The 24,142-nt window shown below is 35.4% G+C and overlaps 1 protein-coding gene and 1 pseudogene across 6 annotated transcripts in view; one reads left to right on the top strand and one right to left on the bottom strand.

The window, feature by feature from the left end:
- Window positions 1–24,142, top strand: part of CCDC88A (coiled-coil domain containing 88A) — a 148,384-nt gene that overhangs the window by 54,209 nt on the left and 70,033 nt on the right. For all 6 annotated transcript variants that reach the window (XR_007150925.1, XM_047852924.1, XM_047852925.1 and 3 more), the window contains exons 5-8: window positions 835–893; window positions 8,006–8,089; window positions 9,649–9,789; window positions 17,604–17,776. Coding sequence is in view for 5 of the 6 variants with exons in the window: in XM_047852924.1 (XP_047708880.1) it covers window positions 835–893; window positions 8,006–8,089; window positions 9,649–9,789; window positions 17,604–17,776 (457 nt within the window). In the remaining variant the exon portion in view is untranslated. The remainder of the gene's footprint in view (window positions 1–834; window positions 894–8,005; window positions 8,090–9,648; window positions 9,790–17,603; window positions 17,777–24,142) is intronic.
- On the bottom strand, window positions 12,300–16,810 carry LOC125162037 (sushi repeat-containing protein SRPX-like; annotated as a pseudogene).

Raw genomic sequence — 24,142 nt, 5'->3', positions numbered from 1 at the left:
GAAGAAAGACAAGCAGAGAGAGTAACAGAAGTGAAGGCAGAGGAGTGTAGATGTGTATATATTTGGGGAACGGTGATCAGGTGTGGCTAAGAAAATAGATTGTTTCCTGGAGAGTAGGAGGAAATGTTTGAAAAGAAGGTTTGGACTTTATTATGGACAGATTGGCCTGATGGTGAAATTCTGCCCAAAGAAGTGACGTTTTTTTTTTTTTTTTGTCAGATGTATGTTTTGAGAAAATCTGAATTGAGTGCTGTTGCACAGCAAATGTACTATCCAGTTCTGTTACAGACCATTAATTTTATCCAGTTTATTATAAATGTTCATTTTTACCAGCCTGGCTATAACATTTAAGGTTTGGATTCTCATGAGTCTACACAGTGTAAAGCCATTTAAATTTTATAGGTAGATGGATCCATATATGTGTTTTAGAAAGAGAACATTAATAGACCTAAAAAGAAGCCAGACCTATGAGGAACCATTTTGACTGAATTTATGGCATGCCCCTATGTCAACTGTTCTTCATTTGATATACTGGTGTGGTATAATAATTTATGGAAAACTAGTGGATTTATAATTAGCACACTTTATTGGATAGAGCATTGAAGCGCATTTTGTCTATACTGTAACCCTTCAAAATGGACATCCTTGGTCATTTCTTCTGCTGTTACCACACTGTGCACACAGAGCTGCTTTTTTGAATTCTTCACTATACTTGCAGACTTAATCCTTGGGTCAAGTTGCTGTGAATAGTAACTTAACAATGAATTCTACCAATGTAAGAAAGAGAGTGGAACTAAAGTGAAATGTAGTACTTAGCAATCATTTTTATTTCAGAACAAGGCACAGAAGAAGTTAAAAAGTTGCTTTTACTTTTACTGGGTTGTGCAGTTCAGGTAAGTTAAAATATTTCTTCATATTTTCATTTTAATAACTTCTTTATATATTTTTTCAGGCTGTAGTTTTTGAAAGACTTAAAGATGGGCTATTGCTTTTCAAAGTCTACATTAGGAACTTTTAAATAACTATAACCTAAGGACATTTTGAAGGAAAACACTCTGTTACTTCATTTCAAACTTTAGTTATATTATCAGCTAGCTGTATCATTTAAAAACTGTGTATATTTTTTTAATTCTGAGGCTTCTAGTGACCCCAGGTATTTCAAATTTTCTTAGGGGTACTCTTAAAAACTTCTCCCAAATATCCTTATGATTTATGTGTTTATGTATGTGTGCTACAGAAGAGAAAGGATTAGCAACAGAAAGAAGCAGAAATTATGAAAAATGTTATTTAGGAGTCTGGGTTATTATATTGCCCTTTTGATAACTGATTATAATAATAAGAGCAGGCTGTGGCTTATCGAAAGCCTACTTTCTTTCAGGTATGATTCTTTATATAGGTTTTCTTGTAATTTCTTTTTTCACACGAAGAGGTTGGTATTTAGGTCAGGTGATTTGTAAGTTCCCCTAATGAAGACATTTGTGAGAGTAGGAAAAGAGAACTGTTAACAATTACGGTGGAACTGCATGTGTAAACTGGGACTGTACCTGACAAACCAAGATGGTTGCTCTAGATTCGTATTTCCAACAGGCCAGAGAGTTAAGATTAAACTCTTGTCTGACTTCAAAATATATTTCTCTATGCTGATTTTTCCTTTAATCAGCCATTTTTTGGATGAGTGATTATAGTGTTAAACTATCTCAGTTATTTGTGGAATGAATTTATTTGTAAACAAATAAATATTGTGACCGTGAGTAAGTTTTTACATCATATGCCAGAAATTATATATCTGAGAGAGTGTGGTTTTTAGAGCTGATTGCTTGGGAGCTATATACTTACACATCGCATGTTATTTAAGTTTCATGCTGTGTAATATACAGGTGTTTACTTTGTAATTGTCTAAATATTAAGCAAATACAGTGTTTATAGTCATTGGTATTCTAATTTGGTCGTCAGATCCTAAATTAGAAACACAGCCTTAATTATTTACAGCCTTAAATACTTTATTTGCTTTTAAAAATACCCACTACTGGGGCGCCTGGGTGGCTCAGTTGGGTAAGCGTCCGACTTCAGCTCAGGTCATGATCTCATGGTTTGTGAGTTCAAGCCCTGCATCGGGCTTTGTGCTGAGAGCTCAGGGCCTGGACCCTGCTTCGGATTCTGTGTCTCCCTTTCTCTCTGCCCCTCCCCTGCTTACACTCTGTGCATTCCTCTCTCAAAAATAAATAAACATTAAAAATTTAAAAAATAAAAAATAAAAAAAATACCCACTACTGATGAGCGTTATGTAAATTTAAGTAACATAGTGACAGCATAAATTTGGTTGTAACTCCTGGTTACTATTTGGTTATTGCTGGTTACTAAAATTGACAGGAGAAACAGAGCAGAACTAAGGACTTTTTATGAACAGTTTAGGGAAAGCCTAAATAAAATATTAAAGAAACCATTATTACCATTTGTAAAAGCAATAAAAAAATATTATAAAATCTAAGCTGCTAACCCCTACCCTATTTTCTATAATTCTCTCATATCCTATATTTAAGATAGAATTTAGATTTCATCCTGTAGGTATTTGGGAGCTGCTGATGCTAATGACATCAAATGGGTAACAATCAGAATCTCCCTGTCAGCCCCTTTAACTGCCTGTATGAACAGTGTGAAATCTTTGTGGATACTGAAGGGCCAAAATGTACTTCAGAAGAAACTGTTGACAAAGCTAAATAGCCAACAACTATTGTTTAAACACTGTCTAAAATATAATCTGAATTACAGAAAATCTATTCCTGTGTAATTCAACAGGTTAAAAGTCTGACATTTAATGTTATAACTTGCATAAATATGTTTTTCCACATCAGGATTAGTTTTTTGTTATACTTGTGATTCATAGGTAGAAATAGCAAGTTAAAGTTTGCTGATATGATACTAAAGTTCAAGAATTGAGTGAGCCACAAGTTTTAAAAGATGCTATATTCATAAAAAGAAATAGAAATGGAAAGAAGCATAAGAAAATTGGAAAACATTAAGACTTTTTTATCTTCAGTTATACATAAACATAAACCACAGGAATAACTTTGAATACAAAGAAGACTTTTCAAGGCCAGGGCTTATATATTTTCATTATTGACTAATTAAACCAGTCCAGTTCCACAGGATCTTGTTCAGTGGGTAACAAATCTTCTAAACCAGTTCTGAGTATTAGCTAAAATTTTTATGGACACATAGCTCTGCATCTGAGCCATGAGATAGTTGAGAGAAGATTCCCAATTTCTTTCTTCAAAGACCATGTAAAATTCAGCAGAACTTAGGTTTATATTAGTGCTGGCTCTTCAGTCTCCAAAAGTATTATTTATTTTGGACTTTCACCAGTTTGCATAGTATTGAAAGTAACTGAGTGTCAAGTGTGATTGGAATTAAAATTTTGATCTTTATGTGTGCCCTCATAAGCAATTACAAGACTCATATTTGATTCAGAAAACTGTTTTTGAACTTGCTCAGCTTGAGGGCTACACTCTGATGTTTTTCTACCAGTTATCTGTAAACCATCTTAAAAATTAACATTTTAGAACATTAATTATTCCATTACATTTGGGGAAATAATACATAGCTTCTAGTTGAGGCATTTATTTTTCTGAGAATACATGAAAATAGCAAATGTAGCTTAATATAAAGAGGGAATTTTTTTGCTGAAACTGTTTTTTTTTTTGTCATGGGAAAATTTATACCTAACATAAAAATCACTATTTTACTAAATTTTTAAATACAGTTCATTAGCATTAAGTACATTCACATTGTTGTGCAGCCGTCACCACTACCCATCTCAGAACTTTTCTCATCTTCCAAACTGCAACTCTATACCTGTTAAACAGTAATTCCCTATATCTCTTTTACCTCCAACCCCCGGCAACCACCATTCCACCTTGTCTTTATGAATTTGACTAATCTAGGACATCACATAAGTGGAATCATACAGTATTTGTCCTTCTATAACTGATTTACTTCACTTAGCGTAATGTCTTTAAGGTTCATCCATGTTGTAGCATGTGTCAGAGTGTCTTTCCTTTTATGACTATGTAATATTCCATTGTATGTATATACTACATTTTGTTCATCCATCCATTGATGGACACTTGGGTTGTTTCCACTTTTTGGCTATTGTGAATTATACTATTGTAAATATGGGTATACAAATAGCTGTTTGAGTCACTGCTTTCCGTTTTTTTGGTGTCTATCCAGAAGTGGAACTGCTAGATCATATATGGTTGGTCTGTTTTTAACTTTTTTAGGACCTGCCATATTTTCCATAGTGTCTGTACCATTTTACATTCCCACCAACAGTATATAGAGTTCCAGTTTCCCCATATCCTCGCCATCATTGATTATTTTCTATTTGGGGTTGTGGGAGAACCATTCTTTAAAGAGGGAATTTTAATTTTTCTATTTTTATTTATTTTACATGGCTTATTTTGGTTTTACTTTTGATGGAACTATGATCTCTATTCTCTGTTCAGTCATTAGTGTTCTTATTCTTACTGAAAACATTGTCATGTGTTCCTCATTTTACTGTTTTATTGTTCAGTAGCTTGTTTTGGGTACTCTTTCCTTATTTTTGTATGATTTTTAAACATAAACCTGTTTTCTTTAATAAGAGAAAGCACAGAGTACTAAGTAAAAATATAAGGAATTTGAGGAATATTAAGAGATGATACTCTGGTGAAAGATGCAGAACTTCAGGGTTAATGCAGTTCTCCCCACCAGGCCTCCAACTTCCTACCCACATAACTTTTCTGCTCTTTTCCTATATCCCAACTTCCCAGATATTCTTAGAATATCATGGTAATCTGCTGACTTAAGTATCAGTTGCTATTATAGAGTTAGAAATAACTTTAGTGCCCATAACACATTCAAAACTTTATATAAAGATAAAAGAGAGCTTCATTTTAAGTGGAAAAAAAACAATTTGTAATGATTATTTAGTCTTCTTCACAAGAGTCTTCATAGCTGGAAGTAAAATTATTTATAGGCCTATTTTTAACACCATACTTTTTTTTTTTAATGTATATTCATTCGAGACAGAGAAGGAGAGAGAGAGAGAGAGAGAACATGAGGGGCGGAGATAAGGAGACATAAAAACTGAAGCAGGCTCCAGGCTCTGAGCTGTCAGCACAGAGCCAAATGCAGGGCTGTAACTCAAGAACCACGAGATCATGACCTGAGCCAAAGCTGGACGCTTAACCAATAGGAGCCCCAACACCATACTTCTTTATTTATGCTCTGGAACTAGGCTGTCAATACAGTAGCCACTGTGAGCCACATGTGGGTATTTAAATTAAAATCAATTACTATTAAATAAAATGAAATTTTCTTTTTAAAAAAATTTGTAATGTTTATTTTTGACAGAGAGAAACAGCATGAGTGGGGGAGGGGAAGAGTGTGAGAGAGACAGAATCCTAAGCAGTCTCCAGGCTCTGAGCTGTCAGCACAGAGCCCAATACAGGGTTCAAACTCACAAACCGTGAGATCATGACCTGAGCCTAAATCGGACACTTAACCAACTTAACCAACCACCCAGGCTCCCCTAAAATGAAAATTTCAATTTCTTAGTTGCATTAGCTACATTTTGGTATTCAGTAGCTGTATACCTGTATTGGACAGGTATATTGGACAGCTGTATTACTGTATTGGACAACACTTAAAATAAAACTTTGGTCTGATAATTGAACTTCAGAGTTGTATCTTCTCTCATTCTCTTTTCCATCTTGATAGTCTATCCCTCAAGATCCTACAACCTTCATTCTGCATTCTTTAAAAAAGCCTAACCTATTTATGAAGCATATTTGGAATTCTTGAAACTTATAGAGTTTGAATAAAGATGAGATTTAGTAGAAACTGTGGGTATTTTAAGAGTAAAAGAAGAAATCTCATTGATTTGTGTTGAGACTGTGTTAAACGATGAGCTCTTAAAGATAGTATAAATAAGGGGCGCCTGGGTGGCTCAGTCGGTTAAGCGTCCGACTTCGGCTCAGGTCACGATCTCACTGTCCGTGAGTTCAAGCCCCGCGTCGGGCTCTGTGCTGACAGCTCAGAGCCTGGAGCCTGTTTCGGATTCTGTGTCTCCCTCTCTCTCTGACCCTCCCCCGTTCATGCTCTGTCTCTCCCTGTCTCAAAAATAAATAAACGTTAAAAAAAAATTAAAAAAAAAAAGATAGTATAAATAAAGAAATAATGGCTATAGGGCTTAGAAAAGGGAGGTATATGTGTTGAAGGCAGACAAAGATATGGCAGTTGAAATCGGGGGACCTTTCAGTGAGTCATAGTTATCATAACCCTGCCAATTTTATATGATCATTCGCTCAAAAACTATGTATAGGTCAACATCTTTGGAAGCATTAAATTTAAAAATCGGGCATATAGTAACTAAAAAGGTAGTTAATATATACCACAGATGTACTATCAGAAAGTTATTCTTAATTGTCACTAGACCTATCACATACTATTTACTAGATAAAAAAATCTTATTTTTAAATTGACTAGTTTTAATCCCATTCCCCCAAAACTCTGATTTCCTAGTCACAGCTAGAAATTGTACATTCTCAGGAATTTAATTTTAAAGTTTATTTATTAATTTTTGGCAGAGACTGTGCAAGTGAGTACATGTGTAAGGTGGGGGGGCAAAGAGAGAGGGAGAGAGCGAATCCCAAACATCTCCATGCTGTCAGCACAGAGCCTTTGATCTCACAAACTGTAAGATCATGGCCTGAGCTGAAATCAAGAGTCAGATGCTTAACCTGCCGAGCCAACCGTCACCCCATAATTTTAATATTATTATGTCATTCTAATAATTTTGTTTTTATAGGACACAGAACTTTTTGCACTGATGGGAATGTGTTAAGTTAAATTGTAGGCAATGGAAGTAGAATGTTACAATTTGATATAATAAATATGTAGAGTGTAAATCATAACCTTGCTAAGTTTCTTAATGATCTAAGAACCAGTTTTTCTTTTTGTGAGTCTATTCTCTTCACTAGTAGTTTGGTAATTGGCCCAGGAGATGCAGCTTAAGCTAGACAAGGCAGTGCTTTCTATTTTGTATGCACTTCTCATTTGGTAGCTGCAAGAATACGTTTATACTAGCAGTTGGATTGTAGTTTAAGAGATGTAGACCCAGGAGGCAGAAATACTAAGATGCATGTTAAACTGTTACTTAGTACTGAGAAAGAAAAAGATTAGATTTATATCATAATATTTTTAGTTTATATAAAGATTTTTTTAAAGTTACACAATAAATAATTGCTGCATTTATTCCACTTGATACACGTATACATATATATATATATATATATATATATATATATATATATGTATATATATATTCTTAAATTTTGTCCCTGGTAACTTTATGTTATTGTAGAAACAAATCAAATATTTATTGTACTACCTTATAAATGTTGAACTGGGCCACAAAAGTAGGTTTCTTTTATTAAGATTGATAGGATGAAGATGTGAGAATGGATTGTAAGCTTGAAGTAAAAATTGCTTACAGTTTTTTTTTTTCCCAAGAAGAAAGGCTGTTTTGTTTGATGATAGCCAAAGACTGACTGAGCTTTTTGGCTGTATTCCGAATTCTGCCACTGACTCACTGTGTTTTTTGGCAAGTAACTTATCCTCCCTGAAACAAGTTCTTGATTCTTTACTTTTCTGTTTGTAAAGTTAGCATAATAATATTGTACTGACCTCACATGGGTTGTGTAATGGTTTCCCGCTTTAGAACTTTACAGCATAAAAATAGTATGGGTTTTCAGTGCCATGCTTTTTAAATAAATATTTCTAAATTGTTATCTTTTTGTTAAGTGAGTATATTAGACCATTTAAAGGCAAAACCAACAAAACCCTCATTGTAGTGTTCAAAACATAACCAAACTTTCTGGCCCATTGAGTTTTTAGTTATTTACAACATATTAAGGACTATATCCCATAAAATGTGAATGATTGTTTTATTCATTTCTTTTAGTGTCAGAAAAAAGAAGAATTTATTGAAAGAATTCAAGGTTTAGATTTTGATACAAAAGCAGCAGTTGCCGCACATATTCAAGAGGTAATCAACCTATATACGGTTTTTATATACTAATTTTTATAAAGCTTGTGGTGTGTTTATATGTCCCCAAAGACTTGAAGTCCTATGATGAGCAAGAACAAATCAAAGTCAGATTTAGATGAACTCTGCTATTAGACAAAGTATCTTCTCTTTAGAGATAGTTTCTTAAATGAATCCTCATGGCACAGTGCTAACTAACTACAATGTACTGTTGCCTTTATCCATAGGGACATTAGGTAGAAAGTGTCTGAGGAATGAAGTGTGTGTCTTTGTTAGACAGCACAGAATGAACAGTACATAGTAAATAGAAGCAGCAGAAAATGGATCACTGCCTGTAATTCAAAACTAATGTGAAGTAAGATGATAACCCGAGTACTAAGTCATTCCAGTGATTTTCTTTTGAATGAATGGACACAGTATAATTTTTATTGAAGATGTTACTTGAATTATAACACATTGGTCATTTTAACATCTGTATAAGAACTCAAATCTAGGACATATTGTGCAATATTAAGTAATTGATACAGTTAACAGATGGATTTTAATTTCTGCATCTATCTAGTCTTGAGCTTTTAATCTTGTGTACTTAAGAGGACTTTTTAGAACTAGATCATGTTAAATTTTACATGTTGATTAGAGAACTAAGATAAGAGAGAATTTTTAAATAGTAAAAATTAGTAGTGTTTAAAATAATTCTCTATTTGAATAACCTGTGTTCCGTATATCATCTTTTCTCTTTGTTAGCGTTCATAGAGCCCAGCCTTCTTGTCAGTAATAATGTTGTCAACAGTAAGCATATTAGTACTCCACAAGATACCAGGGTTTTTGTTTTTGTTTTTGTTTTTTGGAAATTTCCCCTTATATTTATTTGTTTGTTTATACTAGCTTTGTAGTTTGTATTTTATTTTGAATAAATGCTAAGTATTGCAAGTTACTAAATTTGCCATCATTCTTGAAAGTGTTTTTTTTTATTATTATTATTTTTGCGGTTTCTTGTGAAAGTTAAAGCAGAATATCAGAATCACAGTGAGAAATGGAAAGCAAGAAATAAGTATTTCATTTATATAGCTTTTCCATTTTTTAAAAATCTTTATGTTGGTAGCCCTTTTCTCCTAAGGTTCTGGGACAGTGTCATCTACAGAATCTGTAAAGAAAAGCTTTTCAAGTATAAAAGTGCAATAACATATATCCTACAAGATTAAAAAACTTTTGCTTTTGAATCCAGCACAATTTAGTCTTACCTAAAGAAAAATTCATTGATTTTGTTAAAGCAGTTATCAAACATGTCAATATTACCTTCCCCTAGTAATGACTGAATTAAATGTTTTGCTTTTTAGCTGACAGGAAAACAAATATAAATTTTTTATTTAAAGATTATATTTAGTAAAAGTAATTCTTAGTATTAGCCTTTTTACCAGGTCTTCTTTAGGCATCATATTTGCTTCTCATTTTTATGATATGGACTGTATGATATTTAAGCTAATATTGCAGTAAAGTGAAACCAATTTTTAAGTATTAGCCATTTAGAAAAATTGCTGATTTTGATTTCTTTCCTAAAGGTAACCCATAATCAGGAAAATGTGTTTGATCTGCAATGGATGGAAGTGACTGATATGTCTCAGGAGGAAATAGAGCCACTCTTGAAAAATATGGCATTACATCTAAAAAGACTTATAGATGAAAGAGATGAACATTCAGAGGTTTGTAAATTCCTTTCAGAATATTGTGAAGGTTTGCTTTCCAGAAAAGGCAATTTCAGAGGGTTTTCAAATTGATACTCTGTTTCCTAGGGACAGGTTATAAAGTACTTTATGTCTTTATTTTTTGCAACACAGGAACAAAAAAGGATATTTAAGAGCCCCAAATCACCAGTAAAGAGATTGCAATTAGATATTCTTTTTTCCATTCTTTTAAATTATTATTCTGATTTTGTTCCTTTGTGTTTTTTTAAGTCCTCTCCATAGCTCTGGCAACAGTACAATAGTGTGAAACTGAAAATACTGTTGATGCAAATGGAAAAATCATTGCCTCGAAGCATGAGAATTTGCTTAAGGTTAATTTCTTACTTTTATTGCCACATTTTGAGGTTGGAAAAATAAGTGTTAATAAATGGAGAATAACAGGTGTTCTAAATAAAATGTCTCACAAAAGTTCTCAAATTTTGTAGTCAGTAAATGAGGTGTGATTTTAAAAAAGAATTATTATAGGCTCCTGTAAGAGTACTTGGCTTTTTTAAAAGAGTAAAATTGCACCAGGATTTTTGCCTGCACTCTCTGAAAACAGCTAATTTTATAGGAGTCTAGACTTCAGTGCATGTGATGGTGAGTAATATTTTGTTAATAGCAGACCAAAGTACTCTGCCATTCAGAAGAATGTAAAGCTTTGATCAGTTGTTCTATTTACATGGGAGAGACAGTTTTGAACTTATTTATAGAGAATTTGATTACTCTTTGGACTAATGAAAGACTTGTTGAAAGACTAATGAAAAAAGAAATTCCTAAAGGTTTTTTGTTTTTTTTTTTCTGAACAAAACTTTCATGTTAGTATAGTTGGAAATTTTCAGGTTTTTTTCAGGCATTACAAGAGAAGAAAATAGAGGAAATAAAGAAATATTTTGGAGTGACAACTACATTTTTTTTTAAAAATCTAAGACAGGTCAAAAGAAGAGAGAATTGAAAAATGTCCCTAGTATACACCAAGCTTATCCTGAAATACTAAGATTATTTTATTTTCAGTCTGAGTTTTGACCCATGTGCTTTATCTTCTTTTTATATTAACATCTTTCTACTGCTTTATTCTTTTTCTGAAACATTCTTCCATTTTTATTTCTTATATTTGTATTTTGATAAGGTGTCCTCCGACTTCTGAGGGCATGTATGAATTGTTTGATCTCACTCTGTGAAGTTATTAATATTGGGTGAAGAAGGATATTATTTTGGAGAATGTGAACAAAATATTTGTCATTATATGATCTATATCAAAACTAAGGAATATGAAACACTATAGTGATTGTTTGATGTATTATCCTATCATGCCTGACTATGCATTTTCATTGAATTTGTTTTTTTAACAAGCGAAAATTGGTCGTGTTCTCTTGTTTCAAGCTATTTGGGAAACAAGTTGCTAGCTGGTTTAAACCCCGTTCTCTAGGGCAAAGTTTTTCAGTTTGGGCCACCAGTGGACTAATTAGAAAAGATCATTAAAAATAATTGTGGGGCATCTGGGCGGTTCAGTCAGTTAAGTGTCCAACTCTTGATTTTGGCTTAGGTCATTAATCTCATGGTTTGTGAGTTTGAGCCCTGTGTTGGACTCTGCACTGATAACATGGAGCCTACTTAGAATTCTCTCTCTCCCTCTGTCTTTGCCCTTCCCCAACTCACATTTGCACTTTCTTGCTCTCTCATAATAAATAAACATTTTTAAAAAATAATAATTGTGAAAAATATTAAGTGTAACACAATAATACATAAATGTAATAACTTTGTATTATTCAACTAGATTGAGACAAGTTCTTATTTAGATTTTCCCTTTAGCTCTTCTGTTTTCTCCTCCAAAATATTTTAATATATTTTTCCCTCTAAAGTATTTATTTATTTACTTATTTTAAAATTTTTTTAATATTTTGTTTTTTATTTTTGAGAGACACACAGAGTGCAAGCAGGGAAGGGGCAGAGAGAGAGGGAGACATAGAATCCAAAGCAGGCTCCAGGCTCTCAGCTGTCAGCACAGAGCCTGATGCAGGACTCAGACTTGTGAACTGTGAGGTCATGACCTGAGCTGAAGTCAGACACTTAACCAACTGAGCCACCCAGGCACCCCATAAAAATATTTTATTTTATATAAAAATTTTATGTAAAAAAAACAGAGGAAAGTTTGGTGTCACACTGAATAAACACATTGAAAGCATATGTATGGTTGTGGTTTGTAACTTTTCTACAAAACTTACCAGGCATGCTAGAGGAAAGAAAGAAGGAGTAAGTATCATATTCATAACATTTTTTGGAACACTTCAGAGTACAAAATGCATCATGCTCATTTTTAAGTGCACAGAAAGCTATAATAAAATTAGACTTCCAAAATTACAAATAAAAATCTGTACATAAGGATATTTTCAAGACCCTTCCATGTGCATAGCACTATGTAGAAAGAAGAACGGAACTTCCAAGAGAAGAACCATCACAGCAGGTGTTACACATAGGTCTGCCTCTTTTCAGTTTGCAGACCCATCTCCTTGTAAGGGGAAAGTGTCACCCGGGTTGAAGAGGGCCATAGGCGTCACTAGTGCTCCTTGTCCACACTATGCTTATCCACAAGCACCATGCTAAAAGAATAGAGTAGGGGGGCGCCTGGGTGGCTTGGTCAGTTAAGCGTCCAACGTCGGCTCAGGTCATGATCTCGCAGTCTGTGAGTTTGAGCCCCGCATCAGGCTCTGTGCTGACAGCTCAGAGCCTGGAGCCTGTTTCAGATTCTGTGTCTCCCTCTCTCTCTGCTCCTCCCCTGTTCATGCTCTGTCTCTCTCTGTCTCAAAAATAAATGTTAAAAAAAAATTTTTTTAAAGAATAGAGTAGGATTTGCAGCAATAGCCTGAACTGCAGAGTTAATGCTGCAGACATAATCTTTGCTCCTATCCTGCTGATGAGGGCCAGGAACGTGCCTACCAGGTCCACTGCGGTGATGTGTCAAAGATCCAGGCCACACTGTGCTTGCTGAAGCATTCCCATTTGCAGCCAGTAGAAGAGAACTATGGATGTGGACACAGTGATCCTTTTCTCATAAAACTGGTATAGAAGTCATAAAACTGCTATTCTGACACCAACAGTGACATTCATAGCTACACAGGTGGGCTCTGTGCCAGTTCAGGCCAGGTTGGATTGGTAAAATCATGCAGGGCTACCCTGTAGCTCATAGCCACTGATGCAGGAGAACTCACAGGTGGCTCTTACTGCTGCTGCTGGAACATACCATGTAAGTGTTTTCTATTGTGTTGAGTTTACCTTTTTGTCTGACTTTAACTTGAAATATGCTAATGTCCTTAGCTCTGTCATAGACTACTGGCTCTTGTGACCTACTAGAAAATTTGAGTTGGGGCGGGGGGAGACACCTTTTAGAATAACATCAATTAGAATTGTTTCTGCTTTGTATCTTCCCTTGGGAGGGTCTCTGTGGAACCCAGACTGTCAGCTTATTAAGTTAAGCAATACATTCCTTCACACTTGGCCACTTAATTCTAGAAGGTTCCATAGCCACAAAGGAGGCTACTTGCCTGCTCCAGGCCTTTTTGCCCATACATGTATATCCTGGTAAGCGGTAGTATCCCAGGAGTTAAAGCAGGCACCATTTATGCACTTAAATACCCTCCATTTGGTGACCTGGCAAAAGTAGGACATCACCTTTCAGTCAGTATTAAGAAGCTTCAGGCTGCTCACAGGATGCCCTTCCTTGTCAAAACAGAGCCTTTTTTTTTTTCTGTTTTGATTCATCTTTTGTTGTAATTGTTTTACCAGAATGTATAGTGTATAGAATGTATAGAATGTATCACTCTGTTTTTAATTACTTTTCACTTTTTATTCTGGTTAAAATTTTTCTTAATGTTTGTTTTTGAGAGAGAGAGACAGACTGTGAGTGGGGGAGGGGCAGAGAGAGAGGGAGAAACAGAATCTGAAACAGGCTCCAGGCTCTGAGCTGTCAGCACAGAGCCCACCGCAGGGCTCAAACTCGTGAACCCTGAGATCATGATCTGAGCCAAAGTGCGATGCTTAACTGACTGAGCCACCCAGGCGCCCCTTAACTTTCTTATTCTTAATTCCTTGTAACATGTATTTCTTAAATCCTCTTCTTTTACTAAAAACCAAATAGGAGATTTTAATGAATTTAAGATCTCTTTATTGTCACTGTTTATTTTATGCCAAGCTTTGTGTTACGTTTTAATATGCTGTCTTTGTAAGTCAGTATAATAACCTCATTTTAATAGATTGAAGATACTTGAGCTCAGAGAAATTAAGTAATTTGCTGAGTCTAACTCCAATGCCTGTTTTCCTGTTGTATAAAACCTTTGCCGAAGTCCATGAATGTGCTAGCACATCTCTGATTCTTTTCCTCAATTGGGAGTTCTGTAAGAATTATTAAATCTTCTGAATTTTTTCTTTGCTTTGATACATCTTTTTATGTTTGTACTTGGATGTATATTAATAAATATCTGCTGTTTGCAAGATCCTGTGCTAAGAGTGCTTGGGAGCAACAAATTGACAAACTTTCAAAAAAGGATCAAAGATCGTTATAATCTAATAGGGAAGTTATTTTAATAAAATAATTGAGTTTTGGGGGCACCTGGGTGTCTCAGTCAGTTAGGCATCCAACTTTGGCTAAGGTCATGATCTCAGGGTTTGTGAGTTTGAGCCCCGCGTCAGGTTCTGTGCTGACACCTCAGAGCCTGGAGCCCACTTTGGATTCTGTATCCCCCTCTCTCTCTGCCCTTCCCCTGCTCATGTGCTCTCTCGCTCTCTCTCTGTCTCTCTCTCTGTCTCTCTCTCAAAAATAAATAAACATTAAAAACTTTTTAAAAAATAATTGAGTTTTTAAATTTTTTAAGTATTTAAAAAGTTAGTTGAAATAGTGTTATAGGAGTTTCAGGTGTACAGTATAGTAATTCAACACTTCCACACAACACCTTGTGCCCATCACAAGAAGTGCACTCCCTAATCCCCATCACCTATTTCACCCATCTTCGCTCCCCCCCGCCCCCATACACACACCTGTCTGGTAACCGTCAGTTGATTCTCTACAGTTAAGAATGTTTTATGGTTTGCCTCTTTCTCTTCTTTTTCCTCTTTCCTCATTTGTCTTGTTTCGTAAACTCCACATATGAGTAAAATCATATGGTATTTGTCTTTCTCTGACTTAACTTCGCTTAGTGTAATACTCTCTTAACTCCATCTACATCGTTGCCAATGGCAAGATTCCACTCTTGGATGGCTGAATATTCAGTGTGTGTGTGTGTGTGTGTGTGTGTGTGTGTGTGTGTGTGTATACACATACCACAACATTAGCCATTCATCAGTCAGACATTTGGGCTGTTTCCATAGTTTGGGCATTGTAGATAATGCTGCTATAAACACTGGGGTGCATATATCCCTTTGAATTAGCATTTTTGTATCCTGTGAGTAAATACCTAAGAACGGTTTCCTTATGTCTTAAAATAGACATAATGCCTCTATTGCAGGTTATAGTATTGGATGAAGTCTTGTTGGAAAATCCTCTATCTAGGAGTTCAATAAATATTCATTCCCATTTCTTTTTCCCCAGAGAGTGGGCTATAGTTAGAGAATGGCATGGTAGTGTTAAATTAGAAAGTAAGGATGACATTTAAGGGCTTATTTGTAGTTTCATTCTGAGTAGGAACTCTATAGAGTAGCCAGGAAAATCTGGGCAGAAAGGAGGAGTTGAGTGGTTAAAGGTTCAGGCATATGTATAGGTGCCAAGGGAGTAATGGTAGTAAAGGAGGCATGGCACAAGAGAGGAATGGTTCCTTCATTGGAAAAATGTGAATATATTGAACAGAGAGCAGATGTGGAGTTGTAAAGAGAAAAGGAACTGATGAGAAGTCACATTCTATAGTTTATCAATAGGCATACTGGAATCTGTGAAAGCAATAGTTGAAAAGACCTTGATTCAGGTGCTGAAATATATCCCAAGGATAAAGAAATGAATTCTGACGGGTGGTTTTTAAAAAAAGAAAAAGAAGAAGAAAAAAGAAGGATAAAAGTAATGATTCAGTGAGGGCATTAGAAGGCTTGGTGATAAGAAAGCAAAAATGGTGATTTCATTGTCCCAAGGTAGTTACCCCACCTATTCTGCCTGGAGTAAGACAGTTGAAATTACTAACAAAGACAATTTCTGTTTGCCCGAGAAGTTTGAAAGAAAAGCTGAGTAATTGGTTTAGAATAAGAATTTTTCAGTAAAAGGAAAATTGGAGGAAAATTATTGAGTCAGGTAAATGTAGGTTAGGTAGCCCTTAAAATTCAGGTTTAGGGAAAGTAGAATGAGATTTATGTCCCTTGGAGAGACTCTAAAGAAAGGAATAAAGGAAGCATTGAGATGGGATGCAGATTAGAACTAGTCTTAAGAAAGAGAACATAGAAAGGATATGAAGTCAAGAGGCTGGCCCTGGAGTCTTGGCATTGCTATTAGTTTTGTGATCATGGACAAATCAATCTCTGTGCCTCAGTTATGTTACTGCAGAATTAAGAGATTAAACTAGGGTTGCCTGGGTGGTTCATTTGGTTGAGCATCTGACTCTTGATTTTGGGTTGGGTCATGATCTCGCAGAGCCCCCCATTCAGGCTCTGTGCTGACAGTGCAGAGCCTGCTTGGGAATCTCTCTCTCTCCCTCTCTTTCTGCCCCTTTTCTGCTCTCTCGTGCGAGTGCATGCTTTCTCAAATAATAAATAAATAAATATTTTTTAAAAAGAGAGAGCAATTGAACTAAACCTCAGAGGTTCTCTTAGGTCCCGCTGAGGTCCCTGTTTACAATTCGAGAGCAATGTTGTGTGAAAATGGCAAGATTGCATTTCTGTGCTAATACAGTAACCACTAGCTCCATATGGATGTTATATACTTAAAATGTGGCTAGTGTCACTAAGGGACTGTATTTTTGACTTTTTAAATTTGTAGTTAACTATTTGTGCTATTGGCTACCTTATTGGACAGCATGGTTTTAGCCATATTGCGCTTGGGTTAATTTCTTTCCTTTGTCAACATGTCTTTTACACCTTTCCAATAGTTGCTATCTAGTATAGTTATTTTACCACATTTGATTCCTTTATTAAAATATTAGGGAGGGAAAAAAGTATTAAGTCTTAATTCTAGTGTTATCTAGTAATAGCTAATCCATGAACTGTTGTGTGAAACTTTAAAAAAATTTTTTTAATGTTTATTTATTTTTCAACATTTTTATTTATTTTTGGGACAGAGAGAGACAGAGCATGAACGGGGGAGGGGCAGAGAGAGAGGGAGACACAGAATTGGAAACAGGCTCCAGGCTCCGAGCCATCAGCCCAGAGCCTGACGCGGGGCTCGAACTCCCGGACCGCGAGATCGTGACCTGGCTGAAGTCGGACGCTTAACCGACTGCGCCACCCAGGCGCCCCTAATGTTTATTTATTTTTGAGAGATAGAGCACGAATGGGGAAGGAGCAGAGAGAGAGGGAGACACAGAATCCGAAGCAGGCTTCAGGCTCTGAGCTGTCAGCACAGAGCCTGACATGGGGCTGGAACTCAAGAACTGGGAAATCATTACCTGAGCCAAAGTCGGCGCTTAACTGACTGAGCCACCTGGGCGCCCCGTGAAACTTTTTAAAAAGATAGCTAAATATCACAAAGTTAGATATTTTTGACCAATGAATTGTTTTGGTATTGCAGTATAGTACTTAAACTTAATGAATAGTGTTGGTGTGTTTAGTTCTCTGATATGTAGAATACTAACAGTGATTCTGTGTTTATTTTCATATTTCCTTAGACTATCGTAGAACTCTCTGAAGAACGGGATGGTCTTCATTTTTTACCCCATGCCTCTTCATCTGCACAGTCACCCTGTGGTTCTCCAGGCATGAAGCGAACAGAAAGTCGACAACATCTGTCAGTGGAACTGGCAGATGCTAAGGCAAAGATAAGAAGGCTTAGGCAGGAATTGTAAGTTGCCGATTTTCAAGGCTTATTGAATTTACACGGTTGCAAAGCTGACCTAAAAATGTTTTTCATCTTATGGAATATAGATCAGTTGTTTCAGCTGCTAGCATGACTCTCAGTCAGAGTTCTCACTACCATTTGTTAAAATGAGAAAAATAAGTAGACTGGCAGAAAGTTTTCCTAATCCTAAATCTTACCAATTTAAAGGTTGTCCTTTATTCTGAATTTATGTCCTTTTTATCTTTCTTGTATTAAAATGATCTTTCTTTTACAAAATATTGTTCTTCCTTGGCAAATTTGGGTCTCCTTAATCTTTGGGGAGGTCTCCTTAATTTTTTTAATTTTTATATTCTTTGAAATCTAAAATACTGGCAACCACTGGTTGCCAGTCAGGCAATAAGGTCAATAAGTTTAGCTCTTTTACAGGTCATTAAGTTTAGCTCTTTTAAAATTAATGTTATAAAAGAGTGAATTGTTGGTGTACAGTATTACAAAAAATAATTTTGTGTTATATTCTGTATTGAGTAATTAAAATGCCTGAGTCATAGGCTTAGATATGGTGAATATTCATATTGGTTAGTGATGATGAAATTACATTTATTTAGCTTTAAAGATAATTTGAGAAAAGTCAGTATAAATTTCACATAAGCATTCCTTGGTGAATCACATGTAAAGACATAACCAGTCTCTGCTGGAGATATTTTGTACTGTAAAAAGAACAAAGGATTTTTATATTTGGGGCTTTTTTTCTTCTCTTCTCTTTTCTTTTCTTTCTTTTCTGTCTTTTTTTTTTTTTTTTTTTTTTTGGTTTGTTTTCCTGGAATTTGGGCTTCAGAGTATAGATTTAAAATTTAAAGCTACAATATAACAATTAAGTTTATTTACAGATTATTTAAAGCAGTTAGTTTAAGAAAGTGATTGAATATGCAAGGTAGAAAAAATATACAGTCTCTAGGAAAATTTGAAAACAAAAAACTACAGCTTTCATTGTGGATGTCTGTGCTATTATGTATCTATTGAAGTGAACACGCCCAGGATATTCTATAAACAGCTGCACCAGGAAAATTAGAGAAGAGATTGCTGTTATTAGTTTGACTGGCAGTTAATGGATAGCCTAAACAGTGCACACTAGTTCGTTCCATATAATTTAGCACAATCTTCTCTAGTCTTTAGATAAAGCATGCAATTAGAACTGCAATGATGGCTGTGAATTCATTTAACATTTTGCACTATATTAGAATTTGATTTTTAAATGAAATTTACTTGGCCATGGAGTGTATTAAAATTCCAAACAACTTAGAGAGATTGGTAAAATTTGGTTTCTCATGTGCTGACTGGAAAATGTAAATGAATATTATTAATGAGTAAATAAATGTGTCAGGTACAGCAGATATTCCCAATAACTAGCATTTCATCAAATACCATCTTTTGTCCTTTGAAAATGTGTTCCTTCACAGGTATCTTTTATTAACATTTGTTCTAAGTCTTTTTGTTGGGATAGATCTTTACTGAAGTAATGAAGCATGGAAATCATGGTGGATAAAAATAGTTTAGGTTGCTTTCTACCTAATGGAAATAAATAATTGTAATGAGAACGTGCAAATTAACTAATAGAATATTACTTACAGGTGGTACATTATACTATAATTGCTTTTGGTTTATTAACATACAGAGTAAAAAATATAATTTGCAATTTGGATGGAAGAAGTAATTCCTTATAAATTTCACTTTTATGTAGTAGTTAATACCCTATCAAAGACTTCCTTTAATAATTCTCTCTGTGTCAGCCTAGCAAAAAACATGTTTGCTACAGACCATGATTAATATAGATACTATTATGCATTATCCTCCATTGTATATTGATTGCATTGTAAGAAGTTAAGCTTCCAAGCTAAATTTGGTCAGATCATCACACTACAGAAAGTTAGATTTGAACAAATTCGAGAATATGGCCCACTACTAGAGTAGCAGTCAAGAAACTACAGTGTGTGCACCAGACCTGCCCACCCCCCTCCCACTGCTTGCATTTATAAATAAAATTGTGCTGAAACTAACAAACAAAAAAATAGTTCTCTCTGTTTCCATGGATCCCATATTTTTCAAAGTTTTTCTATCATACAAATTAATAACTCTTTTTTTCCCATAGTTACCTACCTTTATTTTTTTAATATGAAATTTATTGTCAAATTGGTTTCCATACAACACCCAGTGCTCATCCCAGTAGGTGCCCTCCTCAATGACCATCACCCACTTTCCCCTCCCTCCCACCCCCCATCAACCCTCAGTTTATTCTCATTTTTTAAGAGTCACTTATGGTTTGCCTCCCTCCCTCTCTAACTTTTTTTCCTCCTTCCCCTCCCCCATGGTCTTCTGTTAAGTTTCTCAGGATCCACATAAGAGTGAAAACATATGGTATCTGTCTTTCTCTGTATGACTTATTTCACTTAGCATAACACTCTCCAGCTCCATCCACGTTGCTACAGAAGGCCGTATTTCATTCTTTCTCATTGCCAAGTAGTATTCCATTGTATATATAAACCACAATTTCGTTATCCATTCATCAGTTGATGGACATTTAGGCTCTTTTTATAATTTGGCTATTGTTGAGAGTGCTGCTATAAACATTGGGGTACAAGTGCCCTTATGCCTCAGCACTCCTGTATTCCTTGGGTAAGTTCCTAGCAGTGCATTGCTGGGTCATAGGGTAGATCTATTTTTAATTTTTTGAGGAACCTCCACACTATTTTCCAGAGCGGCTGCACCAAGTTTGCATTCCCACCAACAATGCAAGAGGGTTCCCGTTTCTCCACATCCTCTCCAGCATCTGTAGTCTCCTGATTTGTTCATTTTGGCCACTCTGACTGGCGTGAGGTGATATCTGAGTGTGGTTTTGATTTTTATTTCCCTGATGAGGAGTGACTCCAGAATTGGGCCCACAAAAGTATGGCCAACTAATCTTTGACAAAGCGGGAAAGAAAATCCAATGGAAAAAAAGGCAGTCTCTTTAACAAACGGTCCTGGGAGAACTGGACAGCAACATGCAGAAGAATGAAACTAGACCACTTTCTTACACCATTCACAAAAATAATCTCAAAATGGGTAAAGGACCTGAATGTGAAACAGGAAACCACCAAAACCCTAGAGGAGAAAGCAGGAAAAAGCCTCTCTGACCTCAGCCGCAGCAATTTCATACTTGACACATCCCCAAAGGCAAGGGAATTAAAAGCAAAAATGAACTATTGGGAACTCATGAAGATAAAAACCTTCTACACTGCAAAGGAAACAATCAACAAAACTAAAAGACAACCAACAGAATGGGAAAAGATATTTGCAAATGACATATCGGACAAAGGGCTAGTATCCAAAATCTATAAAGAACTCACCAAACTCCATACCTGAAAAACAAATGATCCAGTGAAGAAATGGGCAGAAGACATGAATAGACACTTCTCTAAAGAAGACATCCAGAAGGCCAACAGGCACATGAAAAATGCTGTCACTCCTCATCAGGGAAATATTAACTCTTTTTTAAATAACAGCTTTATTGAGGTAATTTATGTATCAGAAAATTCATCCTTTAAAAATGTAATTCAGTGGTTTTTAGTATATTCATAGAGTTGTGCAACCATCACATAGTATCTAATTTTAAGATACTTTCATCAACCCCAAAGAAACCCCATACCCATTAGCAGTCATTCCTTATTCCTCTTTGCCCTTGGCTCTTGGGAACCTTTAATATATATTGTGTTTCCCTGGATTTACTCATTCTGGACATCCATATAAATGGATATGGCCTTTTGTGTCTGGCCTCTTTCACTTAGCATAATGTTGTCAAGGTTCATCCATGTTGTAGCATGTATCATTATGTCATTCCTTTTTAAAATAATAATCCATTATATGGATATACCACCTTTTGGTTACCCCTTTATGAGTCAGTAGATAATTGGAATGTTTCCACTTTTTGACTGTTATGAATAATTCTCCTAAGAACATTCATGGTGAACATTTTTATGTGGGCATATGTTTTCAGTTTTCTTGGATATATACTGAAGAATGGAAATGATGGGCCATATGGTAGCTCTATGTTTAACCTTTTGAGTAACTGTCAAATTATTTGGCACACATTTTTACATTCCCACCAGCAATGTATGAGGGCTTCAGTTTCTCCATAACATCACCAATACTTCTTATTATATACCTTTTTGATTATAGGCATTCTAGTGGGTATGAAGGGATACCTCATTGTGTTTTTGACTTGCATTTCCCTGATGACTAAAGATGTTGAGAGTATCTTTTCATGTGCTGTTGGACATTTGTATATCCTCTTTGGAGAAATGTCTTTTCAGATCCTTTGCCCATTTTAAAATTGAGTTGTGAGGTAAACTTTTAAGTGGATGGATGAAATAATGTGAACCCCTGGAAGTGTATTAGAAGTCAGTATAGCCTGCAGTTGAAACCATAGGAGTTTTGGTCTTTTCTGACTTGGAAGAGAAATGGGAGGTGTGTCAAGAAGATTTCATAGAGATAATTACATTTCAACCTAGGCATTTATTGGGTATTCTGAAAAGGAACTGCAACAAATTCAGTAGGCTATAAGGACAAGCATTACAAGAAGTTAAGTTGAAAATGAAGGTGTAGATACATGGAAGGTCATGTATGCAGTACTTAGAAGGTTGGACTTTAAACAGTGGGGATCAGTGGAAGATTTTTTTGAATAGGAGAATAACATCAGTTTTATGTTTTAATGAAGAGATGCTAGCCTAGTAGTTGACTTTTTTTTTTTTTAATCTAAGTCTAGTGGTTGACTCTTGGTGAATGTTCACATTGAAAAAATGAATTTCGGAGGCATACTGCCTGAGTGTGATTCCTGGCTCAACACACTCCTTCACTGAGTGACCATTGCCAACTTAACTTGATCTAAGGCTCTCAGTTTGCTAGCCCATTAAGTAGAAATAATAATTGTGCCTACTGTAGTGTTGTTGTGTGTGGTAAATATCTAAAGTGACCAGTAAATTTAAGCTGATATCATTGGTACTTTTTTAGAGACTTATGTGAGGATTGAGTGCTTGGCAAAGTGAAAAGTGCTTACAAATGTGCCTGACACAGATAGTAAGAGCTTGATAATTGTTAGCCAAAAGATGGGCACACCACATGAAATCAGCAAAAAGGTCAGAGAATTAATATATAGAGAAGGAGTAGAGAACCTTATAGTGTGAAGTTGTGGAAGCCAAAGGAGAGAGGGTGTCAAGAAGAACTGAGTTAATTGTATTGACTTCTTGTAAAAGATCCAAAAATAATCCATTGGGTTCATCACTAAGGAGGTAATTGACTGTACTGAAAAACAGTATTAGTAGGGAGGTGTAAATGGAAGCCTCATTGTTGGGGATAGAATGGGCAAATGGGTGCAAAAAGGAATTATTTCTTTTTTTTTTAAACGTTTATTTATTTTTGAGACAGAGAGAGACAGAGCATGAACAGGGGAGGGGCAGAGAGAGAGGGAGACACAGAATCTGAAACAGGCTCCAGGCTCTGAGTGGTCAGCATAGAGCCCGACGCGGGGCTCGAACTCACTGACCGTGAGATTATGACCTGAGCCGAAGTCGGATGCTTAACCGACCGAGCCACCCAGGTGCCCCAAAAAGGAATTATTTCTTAATGAGGCTGGAACTCATGGATAACTTTTCTGGAAAAATTATTTAAATTCATACTTCACATACATCAAAGTGAACTTCAGATAGATTAAAGAGTTAAATGTAAAAAATGAAATAATGGTGAAAGAATCAGAAAGAAATATAAATGAGTATGTATTTGTTCTCTAGATGGTGAGGAGCTTTGCAAAAGAGCATAAAAAGTATTTATAAAAGAAGTGGTTCCTCTATTTGTATAAAAGATGCTAAATATGTAAACATCCAGAAAAAAATAAAATTAAAAGCGTTTAAATATCCTTCAAAGACTTAAACAAAGAATTTTTATATGATCTAGCAATTCCACATCTAAATATATTCCCCCAAAATTGAAAACAGACTCAAAACAGGTACTTGTATGCTATTGTTCATTGCAGCATTACTCCCAATAGCCAAAAGATGGCACCAATTGAAGTGTCCATGAACAGATTGTTGTTAAATAAACAAAATGTGCTGTTAGTATACAATGGAATATTTTTCAGACATAAAAATGATGAAATTCTACTACCTGCTATAGCATGAATGAGTCCTGAAATCAGTTTGCTAAGTGAGGTAAGCTATATACAAAGGACAAATGTTGTATGATTCCACTTAAAATCTTTAATAGGCAAATTAGGAGACTGGTATATTAGGGAGTTGCTAGGGGTATGACAGAATTGGAGACTTACTGCTTAATGAAAACAGA

The sequence above is a fragment of the Prionailurus viverrinus genome, chromosome A3, assembly GCF_022837055.1.
Source record: "Prionailurus viverrinus isolate Anna chromosome A3, UM_Priviv_1.0, whole genome shotgun sequence".
NCBI classification, from domain to species: Eukaryota; Metazoa; Chordata; class Mammalia; order Carnivora; family Felidae; genus Prionailurus; species Prionailurus viverrinus.
Note: the sequence above shows the minus strand (reverse complement) of the source record. Positions and strands in the feature narration are given on the sequence as shown.